The 20,294-nt window shown below is 35.1% G+C and overlaps 3 protein-coding genes across 4 annotated transcripts in view; 2 read left to right on the forward strand and 1 right to left on the reverse strand.

The window, feature by feature from the left end:
* Positions 1-13,847, reverse strand: part of LOC142224223 (uncharacterized) — a 79,802-nt gene extending 65,955 nt beyond the window's left edge. For both annotated transcript variants that reach the window (XR_012719077.1, XM_075293996.1), the window contains exon 1: positions 13,656-13,847. Coding sequence is in view for 1 of the 2 variants with exons in the window: in XM_075293996.1 (XP_075150111.1) it covers positions 13,656-13,804 (149 nt within the window). In the remaining variant the exon portion in view is untranslated. The remainder of the gene's footprint in view (positions 1-13,655) is intronic.
* Positions 13,848-14,100: 253 nt separating this feature from the next.
* Positions 14,101-15,045, forward strand: LOC142225116 (uncharacterized). Its single transcript, XM_075294889.1, has 2 exons — positions 14,101-14,254; positions 14,426-15,045. Exons 1-2 carry the CDS (start codon positions 14,101-14,103, stop codon positions 15,043-15,045), a joined length of 774 nt encoding a protein of 257 aa, XP_075151004.1.
* Positions 15,046-15,107: 62 nt separating this feature from the next.
* LOC142225117 (uncharacterized) overlaps positions 15,108-20,294 on the forward strand; it is a 128,104-nt gene continuing 122,917 nt past the window's right edge. The window contains exon 1 of the mRNA XM_075294890.1: positions 15,108-17,447. Coding sequence (XP_075151005.1) covers positions 15,108-17,447 — 2,340 coding nt within the window. The remainder of the gene's footprint in view (positions 17,448-20,294) is intronic.

Raw genomic sequence — 20,294 nt, forward strand, 5'->3', positions numbered from 1 at the left:
GGCAGAAAATCCGCTTTTTTATCGACAAATTTTGTTCAGCGATGAGGCTCATTTCTGGTTGAATGGCTACGTAAATAAGCAAAATTGCCGCATTTGGAGTGAAGAGCAACCAGAAGCCGTTCAAGAACTGCCCATGCATCCCGAAAAATGCACTGTTTGGTGTGGTTTGTACGCTGGTGGAATCATTGGACCGTATTTTTTCAAAGATGCTGTTGGACGCAACGTTACGGTGAATGGCGATCGCTATCGTTCGATGCTAACAAACTTTTTGTCGCCAAAAATTGAAGAACTGAACTTGGTTGACATGTGGTTTCAACAAGATGGCGCTACATGCCACACAGCTCGCGATTCTATGGCCATTTTGAGGGAAAACTTCGGAGAACAATTCATCTCAAGAAATGGACCGGTAAGTTGGCCACCAAGATCATGCGATTTGACGCCTTTAGACTATTTTTTGTGGGGCTACGTCAAGTCTAAAGTCTACAGAAATAAGCCAGCAACTATTCCAGCTTTGGAAGACAACATTTCCGAAGAAATTCGGGCTATTCCGGCCGAAATGCTCGAAAAAGTTGCCCAAAATTGGACTTTCCGAATGGACCCCCTAAGACGCAGCCGCGGTCAACATTTAAATGAAATTATCTTCAAAAAGTAAATGTCATGGACCAATCTAACGTTTCAAATAAAGAACCGATGAGATTTTGCAAATTTTATGCGTTTTTTTTTTTTTAAAAAGTTATCAAGCTCTTAACAAATCACCCTTTATATGGGGGCTATATATAATTATAGACCGATGTGGACCAATTTCTGTCTGGTTGTTAGTTAGGAGTGCCTTTAGTACAACTTCCATTTGTATACCCAACACCATAGAATGGTGACGGGGGTATAATAAGTTTGTCATTCCGTTTGTAACACATAGAAATATCGATTTCCGACTATATAAAGTATATATATATATATATTCTTGATCAGGGAGAAATTCTAGACGATATAACGATGTCCGTCTGTCTGGCTGGCTGTCTGTCTGTCTGTTGTAATCACGCTACAGTCTTCAATAATGAAGCAATCGTGCTGAAATTTTGCACAAACTCGCCTTTTGTCTGCAGGCAGGTCAAGTTCGAAGATGGTCTATATCGGTCCAGGTTTTGATATAGTCCCCATATAAACCGACCTCCCGATTTGGGGTCTTGGTCTTATAGAAATCGTAGTTTTTATCCAATTTGCCTGAAATTTGAAATCTAGAGGTATTTTATGACCATAAAGAGGTGTGCCAATGATGAGTATCGGTCCATGTTTTGGCATAGCCCCCCATATAGACCGATCTCCCGATTTTATTTCTTGGGCTTATAGAAGCCGCAGTTTTTATTCACTTTACCTGAAATTGGAAATTTACATGTATTGTAGGACCACAAAAAATACTGTGCCAAAAATTGTGAGTATCGGTTCATATTTTGGTATAGCCCCCATACACAGAAAAAAATTCCACGAAAAATTTTCCAATTAAAGTTTTAATTGAGTTTTAAAAAATATTCAATTAAAAATTTAATTGAATCAACAAACTTTTTAATTGAAACAAAAATTAATAGTATCAATTAATTTTTTAATTGGATCAATTAATTTTTTAATTGACCTTCAATTAATTTTTTTAATTGATACTACCATTTCTGTGATTGAAGACATTTCAATTAAAAAATTAATTGGATCAATTAATTTCGTGATTGAATCAGAAAAAACTTTTCTTGTGTGTATAGACCGATCTCCCGATTTTATTTCTTGGGCTTATAGAAACCACAGTTTTTTTTTCAATTTACCTGAAATTAGAAATCTATAGGTATTGTAGGACCACAAATACGTGTGCCAAAAATTGTGAGTATCGGTCCATGGTTTAGTATGGTCCCGATATAAAACGACCTCCCGATTTGGGGTCTTAGGCTTATAGAAACCGTAGTTTTTATCCAATTTGTCTGAAATTGGAAATCTAGTGGTATTTTAGGACTATAAAGAGGTGTGCCGAAAATGGTGAGTATCGTTCCATATCGGTCCATAGCCCCCATATAGATCGATTTCCCGATTTTACTTCTTGGGCTTCTAGAATCCAAAGTTTTTATCCTATTTGCCTGAAATTGGAAATCTAGAGGTATTTTCGGGTCATAAAGAGGTGTGCCGAAAACCGTGAGTATCGGTCCAATATTATAGTATAGCCCCCATAAGAACGATATCCCGATTTAACTCCTTGGGTTTCTAGCAACCGTAGTTTTTATCTGATTTGCCTGAAATTGTAAATATTCTGGTATTTTAGGCTCAAAAAAACGTGTATCGGATTAAGTTTTTATCGGTCCATTTGGTAATGCCTCCATATATTTTTAAGGCACCAATTGGTTACTTCCATTATTTTACTTGCTGCATACTCTGTAATTCTCTCTTTCGAAACACATATATGTTTATAGGCTATTTCGCAATTAATATATGTTTGCATCCATGTTTGCAAGCATATTATATTTACAAACATTTTATGTCCCAAACATAATATGTTCTAACATATTAACATATATGTCCCAAACATGTTATGCTAGTTTCTGAACTTTATATGCTTGCACTTAAAAATATTGTGTTAAAAAATTTGAGTTCCAAACATATAATTTTTACACCCAAACATATGAAAAACCGTCCTTTTCGTCCGTGTACATATATGGAAATATGAACCTTTATATACAGAATTTGAGATAGTATTGAAAATATAGATTTATAATATATCGTATAATATAGTCGGCCCCTCCCGAATTTAGACATTCCTTACTTGCTGTTTAATAACATTGTGTTACGTCCCAGGGCGTTAGTTGATTTATACCCCAGCAAAAAAATCGAAGTTGTTCTAAAGGAATAACTTTAAAAGCACTTCCAGAAATGGGCTCCCAACAATGTTTTTTTTATACCCTCCACCATAGCATGGGGGTATATTAACTTTGTCATTCCGTTTGTAACACATCGAAATATTGCTCTAAGACAGCACAAAGTATATATATTCTGGATCGTAGTGAAATTCTGAGTCGATCGAAGCATGTCCATCCGTCCGTCCGTCTGTTGAAATCACGCTAACTTCCGAACGAAACAAGCAATTGACTTGAAACGAGCACAAGTAGTTGTTATTGATGTGGGTCGGATGGTATAGAAAATCGGTCATATCGGTTCACTTATATGTATAGCCCCCATATAAACGGACCCCTTGATTTGGTTTGCGGAGCCTCTTGGAGGTGCAAGATTCATCCGATCCGGTTGAAACTTAGTATGCGGTGTTAGTATATGGTCCCTAACAACCATGCAGAAATTGGTTCGTAATTATATATAGCCCCTATATAAACCGATTAACAGATTTGACCTCCGGAGCCTCTTGAAGGAGAAAAATTCATCCGATCTGGTTGAAATTTGGTACATTTCGCTAGTGCATGGTCGATAACAACCATCCCAAAAAGTGGTCCGCATCGATCTATATTATATAAAGGCCCCAAATAAACCGATCCCCAATCACAGAAAAATCACGATTGCCACTCGAGCTAAAACTAATCTACCAAGATTGTATAGCCATAGAAATTGTTATCAAAATTGTATATTTCTATAGAAAATTTTGTCAAAGTTTTATTTCTAGAGAAAAATTTTGTCAAAATTATATTTCTATAGAAAATTTTGTCAACATTTTATGTACTTAGGAAATCTTGTCAAAATATAATTTCTATACAAAATTTTATCAAAAATTTATTTCTATAGAAAATTTTGTCAAAATTTTATTTCTATAAAAATTTTTGTCAGAATTTTATTTCTGTAGAAAATTTTGTCAAAATTTTATATCTATAGAAAATTTACGAAGCATTTCATAGTTGGAGAGGAATATTTTGCAAAATCTTCCAAAACGTCAAGGATTCTACAAATCTACCAAACAGTAAAAAAATCTGCCATTTTTGGTAGACTCGTGTTCATAATTGTATATAGCCCCCATATAAAGCGACTCCCATATATCAATTCTGACTCTATAATTACAGCACAAAAGTTCATATCGGTTCGTAATAATTTCTTCCCTATATATACCGGTCAAGAACTGAATCTATACGTTTTTAATCGACCTTTCTTTTGTCCACTATATATCCCGCATGGACTAACTTACAATTTAGAAAATGATGTTAAGAAGTTTGAAGATGCTTTGACAACGGCCGCAACTCAAGTAATTTAATTGTGGATGACTTCATTAGTAGAAGTTTCTACGCAATCCATGGTGGAGGGTATATAAGATTCGGTCTGGCCGAACTTACGGCCGTAAATGCTTTTTTTTTTGCTGGTACATTACACACAAAAAAATATTTTTGTCTTCTATCACGAAATTAATTGATCCAATTAATTATACCCTCCACCATAGGATGGGAGTATATTAACTTTGTCATTCCGTTTGTAACACATCGAAATATTGCTCTAAGACCCCATAAAGTATATATATTCTGGGTCGTGGTGAAATTCTGAGTCGATTTGAGCATGTCCGTCCGTCCGTCTGTTGAAATCACGCTAACTTCCGAAAGAAACAAGCTATCGACTTGAAACTTGGCACAAGTAGTTGTTATCGATGTAGGTCGGATAGTATTGCACATGGGCCATATCGATCCACTTTTACGTATAGCCCCCATATAAACGGACCCCCAAATTTGGCTTGCAGACCCTCTAAGAGAAGCAAATTTCATCCGATCTGGCTGAAATTTGGTACATAGTGTTAGTATGTGGTCTTTAACAACCATGCAAAAATTGGTCTTCTAAGAGAAGAAAATTTCATCCGATCCGGCTGAAATTTGGTACATAGTAGTAGTCTCTAACAACTATGCAAAAATTGGTCCACATCGGTCAATAATTATATATAGCCCCCATATAAACCGATCCCCCGGTTTGGTTTGCGGAGCCTCTAAGAGAAGCAAATTTCATCCCATCCGGCTGAAATTTGGAACATGGTATTAGTATATGGTCTCTAATGGCCATGCAAAAATTGGTCCACATCGCTCCATAACTATATATAACCCCCATAGAAACCGATCACCAGATATGACGTTCGGAGCCTCTTGGAAGACCAAAATTCATCTGATTCAGTTGATAGTTGGTACGTGGTGTTAATATATGGCCTAAAACACCCATGCAAAAATTGGTCGAAATCGGTCCATAATTATATATAGCCCCCATATAAACGATCCTCAGATTTGACCTCCTGAGCCCCTTGGAAGAGCAAAATTCATCCGATTCGGTTGAAATTTTGTACGTGATGTTAGTATAAGGTATCCAACATCCATGTAGGAATTGGTTTATATCAGTCCATAATTATATATAAACACCTTAAGATACCACAACCCAAGTAATTCGATTGTGGATGACAGTCTTTCGTAGAAGTTTCTACGCTATCCATGGTGGAGGGTACATAAGTTTCGGCATGGCCGAACTTACGGCCATATATACTTGTTTTTAATTGAAATGTCTTCAATCACAGAAATGATAGTATCAATTAAAAAATTAATTGATTAATCCAATTAAAAAGTTATTTCATACTATTTATTTTTGTGATTGATTTTTATATAAAATTAAAAATTTGTTGAATCGATTAATTTTTTAATTGAATATTTTTTAAAACACAGTAAAGACTTTAACTGGAAAAAATTTCGTGAAATATTTTTATGTGTAAGTCTAGAAATTGCTGTCCAAATCTATTCAAATTTAAATAAATGTCTATAAACCTTTATATAGCTCCCGAAAAAATTTTAAAGATTTGAAATAGCATCAAAGATGTTCATATACAAAGTGGTGTAGGGTATAATGTAGTTAACTCCATCCGACATTAGTGCTTCCTAGCTTGTTCTAATTGCCAAAAAATAAATTTCAACCTTAAAAATTCCTCAAAAACTACTGTAAACTCTTGTGGAATCTTAGCCCTTGCTCACCCGGGGAGCATCATGTGAGTGCTTTGGAAGTATAAACGTTTGAAAAGTTCCCTGATTCTTTGGTAAACAAAAACTTTGCTTTTCACAGATAGAATTCGAAGAAAAACGAACTAAAGGACCAAAACAAACTTAACATCTTCCAAATGCTTGGCTATGTTTACTTTTTCATCTTTTCCCCCTCTGCCACCGAGAGGAGAAGAATAGAAAAGAAAAATGCATCTGGTGCCAAATTCATATGGCAAAGAAAAGATTTCTATACCAAGCGTATCGGTTTCTTTGCCCGTGTCGTCATATCAATTTTCTGCTTTCCAAGTTTCAGTTGCACTAAACGCATTTAATGCCTCCTGGGCTTTAATGTCGTCCGCACCTCCTTCCATTCGCAGCAATCAGCAGTGCCACATTCACCATTACCTGCCATAGAAGCAAAGGATGGATATCGTTTTTTGTCTTTGAGATATTTAGCACTAGCACAAAGGTATCTTGCTAAGCAGTTGAGGATTCACCTGTGCACAGTTTTCTTGTGAGATTCTACCTAGTGAGATATTTGTTTTATACCGAGGTCGGGGGCAGCATTTAATGTTTGTTCTTCCAAGTATTTATAGTTACTTTATATATAAAAATTTATTGTTACATTTTGTCGGTCTACATATTTTCTACATCAAGTTCGTTTAACGTATGGCACTGAAAGATCTAGGATACACAGTGGGTTTGAAACAGAGAACATAAAAGAACAATAATAAGAAAATATATCGTTCCTTCTCTATGGCAATGAAATTAAAAATAAGGCAAGGATTGTATTTGGGAATTATATATAAACAAGAGTAACCCGGCCCGCTTCGCTGCGCCTTCCGAAGCATATTTGTAGGCACATTTTGCTTTAACTTAGTCAAGCATATCCTTTGTGCTGAAAACAAATTTGAAAAGTTTTGAATTTTTTCAAACAAATCGGACAACTTGCTATTTCGTTTATAGATAGAAATACGGCAGATATGCAGATGTAAAACGGTCCGCCTTAAGAAATGTCGGGGAGAGGGTGTTCCCTTGCACCAATTTTTAAATTAACTTCTGTATTCAAGTAGTTGGACAATCTTCTACATTTCCTGTGAATTTTAAGTGTGGTTTGTCAAGGAAAGGTATCCTTCTCCTTAACAAAACTAAGCATTATATTTCAACAACATACAGAGAATCACTGTTTCCTGTCCAATAAATCGGAAAGAGCAAAAGTTCTTAAAAATTTACCACATTAACATTTGTTAAAAAGTTGGATGCGGAGAACGTGCCTTTCCGTACATACACAGAAAAATTATAGGTAACCACATCTCATTATAATTGACATTACCAGGAGTAAAGCTGTCATTACACGTTGCATTACATTGCGGTGAGTTATAATGACTAATTTGTAATGACAAAAATAAATACTTCTCGGTAATTTTCGAATTGTTATTCTCAAATTTTTAGGCAGTTGTAGTTAACGAATTAATAAAATAGAATAAATGATGGTACCATTAGGTATAATTATTCAGATAATCGAGCACTTACATAAAAAATCAAAAAGAATATGTAATGTAACGGTAATCCTGAAAATTGTTCCGTTAAGAAATTTTTATTACAAATATTTCATAATAATTGTGTTTAATGACATTGTCATATTATGTTTTAAATAAATGCTTTCTTATACCTCATTCACATTACACTTCCAAAATGCGCTTAAACTAAATTTCAAATGCCATTTGCCTTATAAAAAAGAGACTTAAAATCCACTTTTAGTAGATTTTGAACCTTATGTGAATTGGCTATTGGATATATTATAACGTAATTCACGAATCCAACTCCCTTAAACAACCTACATTTATTTCTATTTTAAGTGTGAAATTAATTTGCATCTTATTTAGATTATTTATTAGATTTTTTGTTTATTTATACAATATTCGTTTCTATTCAAGTAGTTCTCCTATTACAGCATCACTCGCCATATTTTGATCCATTGTAATCGGCGATAGAAATCAATATTTTCGAGATTTGGTTGGCTGAGACAATAAGTGGCTATTTTGCAAACTTTGGTGTATCTACGAATAAGTCATTACATATTAGATGGTTATATGCTTTAAATGCACTACTTATTTTATGGCCGAAAGTATGCCTGGGAAGAAGTACTTTCCTTCTAGGACATGCGTATGTAAATGTAATCCGAAGCGATGCCAATTAATATGTGGTTATTAATTTTTAAATAGGCTTACCTACAAGATTACCGGGTAATGAGAGTTTTTGCTGGGTAATTTTAGGAAGAATTTTTCGTTAACTATTCTTCGTGAATTCTTCATTAAAACAACGAAATTTTCACAAATTTTCACTTTTCATTTGGGTGACAGCATGCTATGCATAAAAGTGAAGCTGATCAATGCATTTTGAAAAAAAAAAAATAAAAGTTATTCAAAAAACAAGTATATACGGCCGTAAGTTCGGCCAGGCCGAATCTTATGTACCCTGCACTAGAGGTGTGCACGTGAGTAATATTTTACTCACGCTCACGCACACTCACGACTGAAAAATCATACTCACGCACACTCACGCACGAACTTTTTTGGTAGGACTCACGCTCACGCACACTCACGAAAAGAAAATTTGTACTCACGCACACTCACGAACGAAAACGTCGAAAAATATCGTGACTCACGAAAAATATCGTGACTCACGAAAAATATCGTGATTCACGAAAAATATCGTGACTCACGAATAATTTTATGATTAATTTACCTTACCGAAGTGTCTGAAAACATGAGCATTATTAAAATCGAGAGTGTTATTAAACTCTTAACATCCCAGGTGTCACTACAATTGTTATTGAATTTAACTCTTAAGCGTTTTATGTTGTTGAACAGAAATATTTTCGTGAGTGTAATTCGTTACTCACGCACACTCACGAAGATATTATTTTCGTGACTCACGCTCACGCACGACATGTTGGTTTGTTAATCACGCTCACGCACACTCACGCTGTTGTCATGAGCGTGACTCACGACTCACGCACGAATCACGAAAATTTTCGTGAGTCACGACAATTTCGTGTCACGTGCACATCTCTACCCTCCACCATGGATTGCGTAGGAACTTCTACTAAAGGCTGTCATCCACAATCGAATTACTTGGGTTGCGATAACACTTGCCGATGGCAAGGTATCGTAAAACTTTTTAACACTGTCTTCTAAATTGTAAGTTAGCCCATACGGGGTATATATTAAACAAAAAAAGGCCGATTAAATACGTATATAATATAGTTTGACAAAATTTTCTATAGAAATGAAAACTTGACAAAATTTTCTATAGAAATAAAAACTTGACAAAATTTTCTATAGAAATAAAATGTTGACAAAATTTTCTATAAAAATAAAATGTTGACAAAATTTTCTATGGGAGTAAAATGTTGATAAAATTTTGTATAGAAATAAAATGTTGACAAAATTTTCTACAGAAATAAATTTTTTACAAAATTTTCTATAAAAATAAAATTTTGACAAAACTTTCTATGGAAATAAAATTTTGACAAACATTTCTATAGAAATAAACGTTTGACAAAACTTTCTATAGAAATGAAATTTTGACACAACTTTCTATAGTAATAAAATTTGACAAAATTTTCTATGGAAATAAAGTTTTGGTAGATTATTTTTGGCGATATGGACCAATTTTTGTGTAATAAGTCATCGGCTATATATAACTAAAGACCGATATTGACCAATTTTTACATGGCTGTTAGAGGCCATATATTGACAAAATGTACCAAATTTCAACCGCATCGGATGACTTTTGCTATATATAATTATGGACCGATATGGACCAATTTTTGCATGGTTGTTAGATACCATATACTAACACCATGTACCAAATTTCAACTGGATCGGATGAATTTCGCTCCTCCAAGAGGCTACTGAGGTCAAATCTGGGGATCGGTTTATATGGGAGCTATATATAATTATGAACCGATATGGACCAATTTTTGCATGGTTGTTAGAGACTATATACTAACACCACGTACTAAATTTCAATTGGATCGGATGAATTTTGCTCCTCCAAGAGGCTCCGGAGTTCAAATCTGGGGATCGGTTTATATGGGAGCTATATATAATTATGAACCGATATGGACCAATTTTTGCATGGTTGTTAGAGGCCGTATACTAACACCAGGTACCAAATTTCAACAGAATCGGATGAATTTTGCCCCTCCAAGAGGCTCCGGAGGTCAAATCTGGGGATCGGTTTATATGGGGGCTATATATAATTATGGACCGATATGGACCAATTTTTGCATGATTGTGAGAGACCGTATACTAACATCAGGTACCACATTTCAACCGTATCGGATGAATTTTTCCCCTCCAAGAGGCTCCGGAGGTCAAATCTGGGGATCGGTTTATATGGGGGCTATATACAATTATGGACCGACATGGACCAATTTTTGGATGGGTGTTAGAGACCGTATACTAAGACCACGTACTAAATTTCAACCGGATCGGATGAATTTTGCTCCTCCAAGAGGCTCCGGAGGTCAAATCTGGGGATCGGTTTATATGGGGGCTATATATAATTATGGACCGATGTTGACAAATTTTTGCATGGTAGTTAGAGACCATATACCAACACCATATACCAAATTTCAGCCGGATCGGATGAAATATGCTTCTGTTAGAGGCTCCACAAGCCAAATCTGAGGGTCCCTTTATATGGGGGCTATACGTAAAAGTGGACCGATATGGCCCATTTTTCAATACCATCCGACCTACATCAATAACAACTACTTGTGCCAAGTTTCAAGTCGATAGCTTGTTTCGTTCGGAAGTTAGCGTGATTTCCACAGACGGACGGACCCCCATCCTATGGTGGAGGGTATAATTAAGATGTAAAGCAGTGATGACATTCTTCAAACTTGTTACAACAACCAAACTATAAATTTTTTTAAAAGTTCGAACACTTTTCACAAAACCTACGAAAGTTTTTCATAAAAATTACGAAATTGTTTCATTAAAAGTATGAAAATTTTTCGTAAAAAGTACGAAGTTGTTTCTTACAAACTACGAAAAATCTGTAAGAACGTTTCTTCGTAAAAAGAACGAAATATTTCGTACTTTTAATGAAAAGTTTCCTTGGTTGTAAAACAATGACAAATTTCGTACTTTCAACGAAATTTTTCCTTCTTTTTACGAAGAAAATTCTTTCAGTGTACGTTGTTTGCCACTTTCATGTAAATTTAAGTTTTTTACTTAAAAAAGTCTGGCAGAATCCTGTGCAAAAATCATAAAATTATGTTCCGAGTTCCCATTTACGGACAACCCTCTACTTTCAAACAAAATGACAAAATGAAACCCTCTCCCCACCTTCGCACCACTCCGACCAGATATAGGAAAATCACGTACCTTATATTAAATTCACAAACTACTCAACAATCCCTTTAAATTCCAAGTAAATCAACAAAGTTTATTTCACTATTCCCCTTCCCCAACGAGATATCGAAAAATCATATTCTCTCTATTAATTTAATCACCTCCTCCCACGTTCCCTGTAAATTTCAAGTAGATCAGAGAAGGTTAAATTTTCTTTTTTCAGTTTTAGAGGAGGTCCCCCTCCCCGACCAAATATCGAAAAGTGATGTAGCGTATCGTGTGCAAAATTCCAAATTATAAGCCCAATTTTCAAAAAGCAGGGCAAGGGGCGGCCCTCTCCCCGTCCAAATATTACAAAATCAGATATCCCATATGAATTTCACAATCTCTCCCCATGCCCTCTGTAAATGTCAAGTAAATTGGACCAATTATTGTAGCCGTTCTTTGTCTAGACGCCCCTTCAACCTTCCATGAAAATTTCAAGTAAATCGGATAATTTGGTTCAATTTTCAAAAACCCCTCCTAATATGAACACATCAGGTACCCCATATTAATTTCATAACCTCACCGCACGTTATCTATAAATCTCAAGTAAATCTGAGAATTTTAGCTTATTTACTATAATGTAAAAAAGTCGTATAAAGGGGTGGTCTTCCTCAGCGACCAAATATCGAAAAATGAAGTAGCAGATCTTTGCCTAGATGCCAACGCCAACCTTCACTAACAATTTCAAGCAAATCGTTCAACTTTGGTCCAATTTTCAAAAAGTCTGACAGAGAGGAGGTGTCCCTCAGTGACCAGGTATAAAAAGATGGGGTACCCTATTTTCATCACATGATGGCCCTCTACGATCTCTGAAAGTTTCAAGTAAATCGGTTCAGCCGTTTCCGAACTTACCCGGAACATACAAACAAATAAACAAACATGCCTTGAATTTTATATGTATAGATTTCCTAAAATATTAAATCTACCCGAATCAAAATGAAACTTTGGCCTCAGGTGGTGATAACAATCAAGTTCGGGCAAAAGATATATGCCAACCAAATTTGGCATACTTGAAATTACTTTTAATTGTACTCTTTGTGCAAAATATGGACCTATCTGAGACCCACCGTTCAGTACACCGATCTTATTAGAATTACATTTTGAGTCGATTTAGCGATGTACGTCTGCCTTTTCATGTATTTTGGTGTGCACATTACAGCTTGCAGTTTAAATTTGATTGTCTTCAAATTAAGCTCACAGACAATCCCTATTGATTTTGGAAAAAACTAAAATCTATTCAGATTTATACAAAGATGCCATATATATTTATCACTGATCTGGTCACAAATGACGTGCATATCAACCGATTTTTTTTATACCCACCACCATAGAATGGTGTTGGGGGTATAATAAGTTTGTCATTCCGTTTGTAACAAGTCGAAATATCGATTTCCGACTATATAAAGTATATATATTATTGATCAGGGAGAAATTCTAAGACGATATAAGCAAGTCCGTCTGTTGTAATCACGCTACAGTTTTCAACAATGAAGCAATCGTGCTAAAAAAACTCGTCTTTTGTCTGCAGCCAAGTCAAGTTCGAAGATGGGCTATATCGATCCAGGTTTTGATATAGTCCCCATATAAACCGAACTCCCGATTTGGGCTTATAGAATTCGTAGCCTTTATCCAATTTGCTTGAAATTAGAAATCTAAAGGTATTTTAGGACCATAAAGAGGTGTCCCAAAAATGGTGAGTATCGGTCCATGTTTTCGTATAGCCCCCATATAGACCGATCTTCCGATTTTACTTCTTGGTCTTATAGAAACCGTAGTTTTTATCCAATTTGACTGAAATTGGAAATATAGAGACATTTTCGGACCATAAAGAGGTGTGCCATGTTTTGGTATAGCCCCCATATAGACCGATCTCCCGATTTTATTTCTTGGGCGTATAGAATTCTCAGTTATTATCCAATTTAGCTGAAATTGGAAATCTAGAGGTATTCTAGTACCATAAAGAGGTGTGTTAAACATAGTGAGCATCGGTCCATGATTTGGTTGGTCCCATATAAACTGAACTCCCGATTTGGGGTCTTGGTCTTACCGTAGTTTTTATCCAATTTACCTGAAATTTTAAATCTACAGTTATTTTAGGACCATAAAGAGATGAGTATCGGTTCATGTTTTGGTATAGCCCCCATATAGACCGATCTCCCGATTTTATTTCTTGGGCTTATAGAATCCGAAGTTTGTATCCAATTTGCCTGTAATTCGTATACTGTTAAGCTGATCACACGCGTTTCTATTCGCTCCAAACAAAAACTACAAAAAGACTTACTTGAACCAATGTATACAGTCTGCTGTGTTTTCCTGGCTACAGATTTCCGAAGAGGAAGCCGTGATATTCATCGTGTGCAGGCCATCGTTGAAATAGTGGCAAGTTTTCGCATTTAAAATAATTATTATTATATCTTTGCAACTTTGCATCGTTGGAAAATTTCCTGGAATCTTAATATTTGGATGTTAACCGATTTATGTTTATTAATGGTAATAACAAACAACAGCTGATACGTTTGACAAATAAATATATGTTGAGTTTAAATACTCACCACGCAAAGTCACCACATTCACAATTTAATATTCAGCCTAAAGTTATACTTTAAATAACTGTAACAACATTTAACATAATTATCAATAATCGTCTACCCATTCACAAGCCATTCAGAATACTGATACCATACACCGTTTACCTATACACTTATTAAATATAATAACATCCCAATATGAGTTGTGAAAAGGCGAATTGTACAGTAAAGAAAATTGAAGAACCATTTGTTACCTGTTGGTTGTGTCATTCATCATACCATGCAAAATGTGCTGAGTTGGCGGCTCGTACTGCCGACAATCTGCGTGAAGATAAAGGCTTACGATGGTGCTGTAAAAATTGCAAAATATACGACGTGGAATTTTATGCCTTCTTTAAAAATACCCGTGCAGAATTCGACCTAATTAATAAAGATCTCATTGCATTAACTGAGAAATTTGCAAAATATAAAACAGTTTTTGAGAATGCATCATGTTTAGAAAAATTTCTGCAGTCTCCCACAGATTCATTACGAAAACGTAAAAAACCATCAAATCCTACAGATACGGAAACTACATCTAATCTTAATACCAATTCAAACATTAACATAACACCAATCCAGCACGTATTCAACGCAGAATTGGCCACAAATTTAGCTATGCCAATTCCACCACCTCAAACATCAAATCCATCAACGAGTAATCCAGCAAATTCCCAAAGTTCAAACTTAACTGTTCCTAATTCGTCTTTAATTACTATGACACCATCTATATCCAATAGGTTTCACACCCCTTTAACTTCTCCTTTGTCAAATATACCACCAAAACCATTACAAGTGGTGTCTTCCAAGAAAACTGTGTTTGCAGCTAAATTTGCTGCGGAAACAACTATCGAGGATATTGCCTATTATATTAAATCGAAGTTACAAACTGAAATCGAACTGAGCATTTTTAAATTCAAATATCGTGAAAGAAGAAACAAGGCATCGTTTAAGATCATTGTTCCTGAGGACATTTTTGATAGAGTGGCCAATCCAGAATTTTGGCCACCCAATGCTCTAATTAAGGAATACATATATAAAGAACCAGCACAAACTGATATTGTCTATTTACCAAAAAATTCAAACAATGTTCCAAAAAACTAATTGCTGCTTTCGATAACAAGATTTCTTTAGTATATCAAAATGTTAGAGGTTTAAACACTAAAATGTCAACTCTTTATTCAGACAGTTTTGGTTTCGATTTTCATATAATTGCATTTACTGAAACATGGCTTCAACCAAATGTTTATGATATGGAAATCTTATGTTCGAAATACAGAATATATAGACGCGATCGCGAAATTAATGAGAAGAAATCAGGTGGGGGAGTACTGGTAGCAGTGTCCGCTGAAATTCCTTCTGAAAAGATTCAAATTCATGATATAACTGGTATTGAGATAGTTATTGTCAAAGTTCTCTTGAAAAATATGTCATTATTGATTTCTTGTTCTTATATTCCACCTTCATCGAACGACGAAATTTATTCTCAACACGTTTCGGCTATTTCATCTGCATCTCAATCTTTATTATCGTCATCTGATACATTAATAGTTTTAGGCGATTTCAATCTCCCTTATGTCTCCTGGCTACACACTTCTGAATCTGAGAGTTTAATTCCTGTAATCTCAAATAGTATTTCTAATAATTTTCTTCATTTATTACTTAATCTTGGCCTTTTTCAAATAAATGATATTTTCAATTCACACGGCAGATTACTTGATCTGGTGTTTGTTAATAGAACATTTAATATAAGTTTGGAATCCTGTCATGCTTTAACGCAACCTGAAGATCGTTATCACCCTACTATAATATTGCATCTTGCAGCCCCAAATCTTCCACGATCTAGGTACACCAATTCGAACCGAGAGTATTGCTTTGCTAAGACGAATTATACTATACTAAATTCATTGCTTTCCGCCGTAAATTGGGACGATATTCTTGATTCTAATGATATTACCGAACTAGCATCCCGTTTTTACTCAATCCTACAGAATTGCATATCCAAATCAGTGCCTCGAATTATTATAAACGACAATTCTGGACCGCCATGGAATACCAGAGTTCTATCGAAGCTGAAGAATCAAAAGAACAAGATGTGCAAAAGATTCAAAAAATCAGGTTCAGCTCTTGATTTTTCGACCTATTCGATAGCCCGATCGAAATACAACATTGCGAATAAATTGGCTCATCAAGACTATTTAAATAGAATGAAAGATCAACTGAGAGTTGATCCTAAGTCTTTCTACAAATTTGTAAATTCAAAACGCCAATCTAGTGGCCTACCAACATATCTTAAATATAAGTCCTCAACTGCCGACAATGATGTAGACATTTCTAATATATTTGCAGATTTCTTTGCTACGACATATTCGGATAAGTGTTATGATGGTAACAACATCTATCCATACATGACTAGGAACTGTAACAGAATTGATATCTCTTACATAGATGAGAGCACCATTTTAAGTAATCTTAGATCTCTGAAATCTACATTTAATGCTGGCCCTGATGGTATTCCGTCCTGTATTCTGAAACAATGTGCCGATATACTTTCATATCCTCTATCTTTACTGTTTAATAAGTCACTAAAGTCAGGAAATCTTCCTAATATATGGAAACAATCATATGTAATGCCTTTATTCAAATCGGGTAATCGAAACGACGCATGCAACTATCGAGGTATTTCGAATCTTTGTGCCATTCCGAAGTTGATGGAAAAGATCTTAACAAGTTCTATTTCCCATCAGATTTCTTCATTATTATCTGCGAATCAACATGGTTTTAGGAAAAAACGATCGACCATAACCAACCTTTTGGAATTTACCTGTTTGGTTAATGATGCTTTTAGGGATCGCTTTCAGACAGATACAATATACACTGATTTCAGTAAAGCTTTCGACAAAGTCAATCATGCTCTCCTTTTACATAAGTTGGATATGATTGGCTTCAGCGAACCTTTATTGAAATGGTTTCATTCGTATTTAATTGGTCGGACACAATATGTTAAGTTCGGTAGTGCAACATCTAGACCTATCACTGTTACCTCGGGTGTTCCTCAGGGCAGCCACCTCGGACCTGTTTTATTTTGTCTATTCATCAATGACCTCCCATCAGTTGTAAAATTTTCTAATATTCTTATGTTTGCGGATGACGTAAAGATATTTCGTTCCTATAATAATCCCGACGAACGAAGGTATCTTCAGTTCGACCTTGATAACTTTTACGATTGGTGTGAGACAAATTTAATGGAATTAAATATCTCGAAATGTAAATTGATGCGCTTTTCGAGAAGAACTGTATTCAAGTCGAGTTATTCTATTGGGAGTAACGAGCTGGAAGCAGTAGATTCTTTCAAGGATCTTGGATTGCTAATGGACCAGCGACTGAACTTTCGCCAACATGTGTCTATGGTCATCAGTAAGGCATTTGTTACTCTCGGATTCATGAAACGTTGGAGTAAAGAATTTAGAGGTTACTCAATTACCAAGATACTTTACACTTCATTAGTACGAAGCAACCTTGAGTACGGTTCTATAATTTGGGATCCATATTATACAATCCACTCAAATAAGATTGAATCCGTCCAGAAGCAATTTCTTCTATTCTGCCTTCGACACAGAGGTTGGGATCGCCAGTCTTTACCATCGTATCAATTTCGCCTAAATCTTATAAAATTACCCTCACTGCAAAGTCGTAGAACTATGTTAAATATTTCTTTCATAATGAATATAATTCAAGGTGAAATTGATTCTGAGTTTCTTCTCAACAAACTGTCATTTAACATACCTGTTAGATGTAGCAGAAATTTTGAACCGCTAAAAATTCCGTATTATAGATCAGATTATGCAAACAACGATCCGTTACGAAGGTTATGCCTTCAGTTCAATAAATATTATGCCATTATAAATCTGTCTGAGCAACGAGTTGTTCTGAAGAGAAATATTATTTTACACTTAAACCAGTAGTTATCTTTATCTTTGTTTGTACATATTAGTCTGTAAGGATTTTGTATCTATAGACTTAATAAATAAAAAAAAAAAAAAAAAAAAAATTGGAAATCGAGAGCTTTTTCGGACCATGAAGAAGTATGCCGAAAACGGTGAGTATCGTTCTATGTTTTAGTATAGCCCCCATAAGAAGGATCTCCCGATTTAACTCCTTGGGTTTTTAGAAACCGTAGTGTTTATCCGATTTGCCTGAAATTGTAAATATTCTAGTATTTTGGGCTCACAAAAACGGGTATCGGATTTAGTTTTTATCGGTCCATTTGGTAAGGCCTCCATATAGACCGATTTCACTTCTTGGAGGTATAGAAGGCGCACTTCTCATGAAAATTGCTTGAAACTCAATGTAAAATTTCCAGATTTTACGTCTCGGGTGAAAATCTACAGATTTAAGATTTCAAATCAAGACGTTATGTTATCAGTTTCTTGCACACTCACAAGAGATGTTAATCGTTACCTTAATATAGAAAGGCCCCAACTCATAATTTTTTGAACAGAGCACCATCAGATACATCTTCCATAAAAAATGTACGGAGATGCGTTGAAAAATAGCTAAGTTATAAGTTAATAATGTAAAGCCCTAACTCATACCCACACGATATGTATAAAAAAGCCTAACTCAATTATTACTGCAAAAACACATAGTAGGCGTAGGTTTTCTGATTTTGTTTATATTGCTTTTGTATTATGTATGTCTGTGAGCGGGTATTGCTGTTGTTGTAATAGTTTTTAATGTGGTCTCATCCATTTTGTTCTATGCTTGTGTAGTTCAACTTGTAGCCAGATCAAGGAACTCTGCGACAAGGATGCCCAGAGTGATCTGGTGGTGAGACGGGTAGGCTTAGCTGGGCAAGCAAAAAGGTGACGAGTGTCATGTGGCCCTTGATTGCAGATGGGATACACGTCAGCTGTGCTGCTATCAGTCACTGATAAGTATGAATTGAGGCGGCTGCACTTGCCTGATCTTAGTTCGGCCAAAACTACCATGGTATGCCGTGGGAGGTCTCTCTCCTCCGGTGCTATGGGCGGCGGTCGGACTCCGAGAACTGGATTAACCTTGTAGCTTCTCACCGCTTCAGCTACAGTCTCCTCATGAATCCTGTTGAGACCTGTCTGGTATGCTGCCTGATCTAGAGGTTCTCTTTTGTAACGCTGGATCTCGGGCTCTAGAAGGTGAAGATCAACCCTTACATTCCTGGGTGGAGGTTGTCTATCCACAAGATAGTGATTCGGATGACAACTTCGATGGCAACCCAAGAGGTACTGCTTTGACAACATGTACCTATGTTAATTGTGTCGACGCACTGGGATGATCTTGGTCTCCGCATAAAGGTACACCGAAAAAAAAGTTTACTATTTTTTATGAAAAATGAACTAACCCATAGTAAGAATGACCATGATTTGGCGCCAAAGATTTTTTTCATCTAGATAAGTTCATGATTTTCTTATAAATTAGTTCATGTATTGCATCGTGTTTTAGTTCATTATTACTATGCTGTGGGAAGAATATACTTAAACTCATTCAAAATATTCCTGCTATCCAGAAAAATTAAAAATTTTTTGGGAAACCTATATTAAGAAATTGGTTGGAAATAAACTGTTTGTCAGTATAATTTTCAAAAAAGTAGAGAAATTGAGGAATCAAAGGTACAACAAGCCTCTATACAACTAAGAAATTTTTCGTACAAAGCAAGTCAATTTTCTATAACCACAAGTATTTTATTTCAAAAAAAATTTATAATATTACACAAAACTATGGCTTATGATATACAACAAAGGAAATATTTTTATTCGTACGTTGGATGCAGTTACTTGTCGGTAGTTAGTAATTGCTTCTTCAAAAGAGTAATATTCTATGTTAATAGGACTAAAGTAATTAATTTAAATTTCCATGTTTTCTATCCATATGAAAGATATATGTGGCATAAGTTGCTATATTCAATTGAATTGTCCAATTTAATCGATTTTGGCTAACTTTTAAACATCTGAAATTGCAAAGCTATACAAAATATAAGAAAAATATTATTAATTAATTAATTCTATCGTTCATATTGATTTTTAACTTACGGTTTTCAAGAGTATTTCTTAGAGCCAATAAGGATATCAGCTTAATTGGCATTAAACAGTAAGAATATTCAAAAAATTACCATTACAAGACCTGTCTAACTGCAAGTGAAAAAAAATATTTTTAATAAATTGAAATTTTGGTTTTATTAAAAACGGACAAGATACCGTTTATAGAAAAACTTACCACATTGAAAAATCCATCCTGTAGGTATTGGAATCATATCCATGGACTAATGGGACGTTTTTGAAATTATTCTCAGAATATTATAAAATTAGACATAA

Source organism: Haematobia irritans, chromosome 2 (assembly GCF_050003625.1).
Source record: "Haematobia irritans isolate KBUSLIRL chromosome 2, ASM5000362v1, whole genome shotgun sequence".
NCBI classification, from domain to species: domain Eukaryota; kingdom Metazoa; phylum Arthropoda; class Insecta; order Diptera; family Muscidae; genus Haematobia; species Haematobia irritans.

Bases quoted from the DNA above. Each gene is read 5' to 3' on its own strand.
- LOC142225116 (XM_075294889.1), top strand. From the start codon at position 14,101: ATGAGTTGTGAAAAGGCGAATTGTACAGTAAAGAAAATTGAAGAACCA. The intron at 14,255-14,425 runs GTAAAAATTGCA...AGTCTCCCACAG, and splicing joins TAAAGGCTTACGATGGTGCT to ATTCATTACGAAAACGTAAA.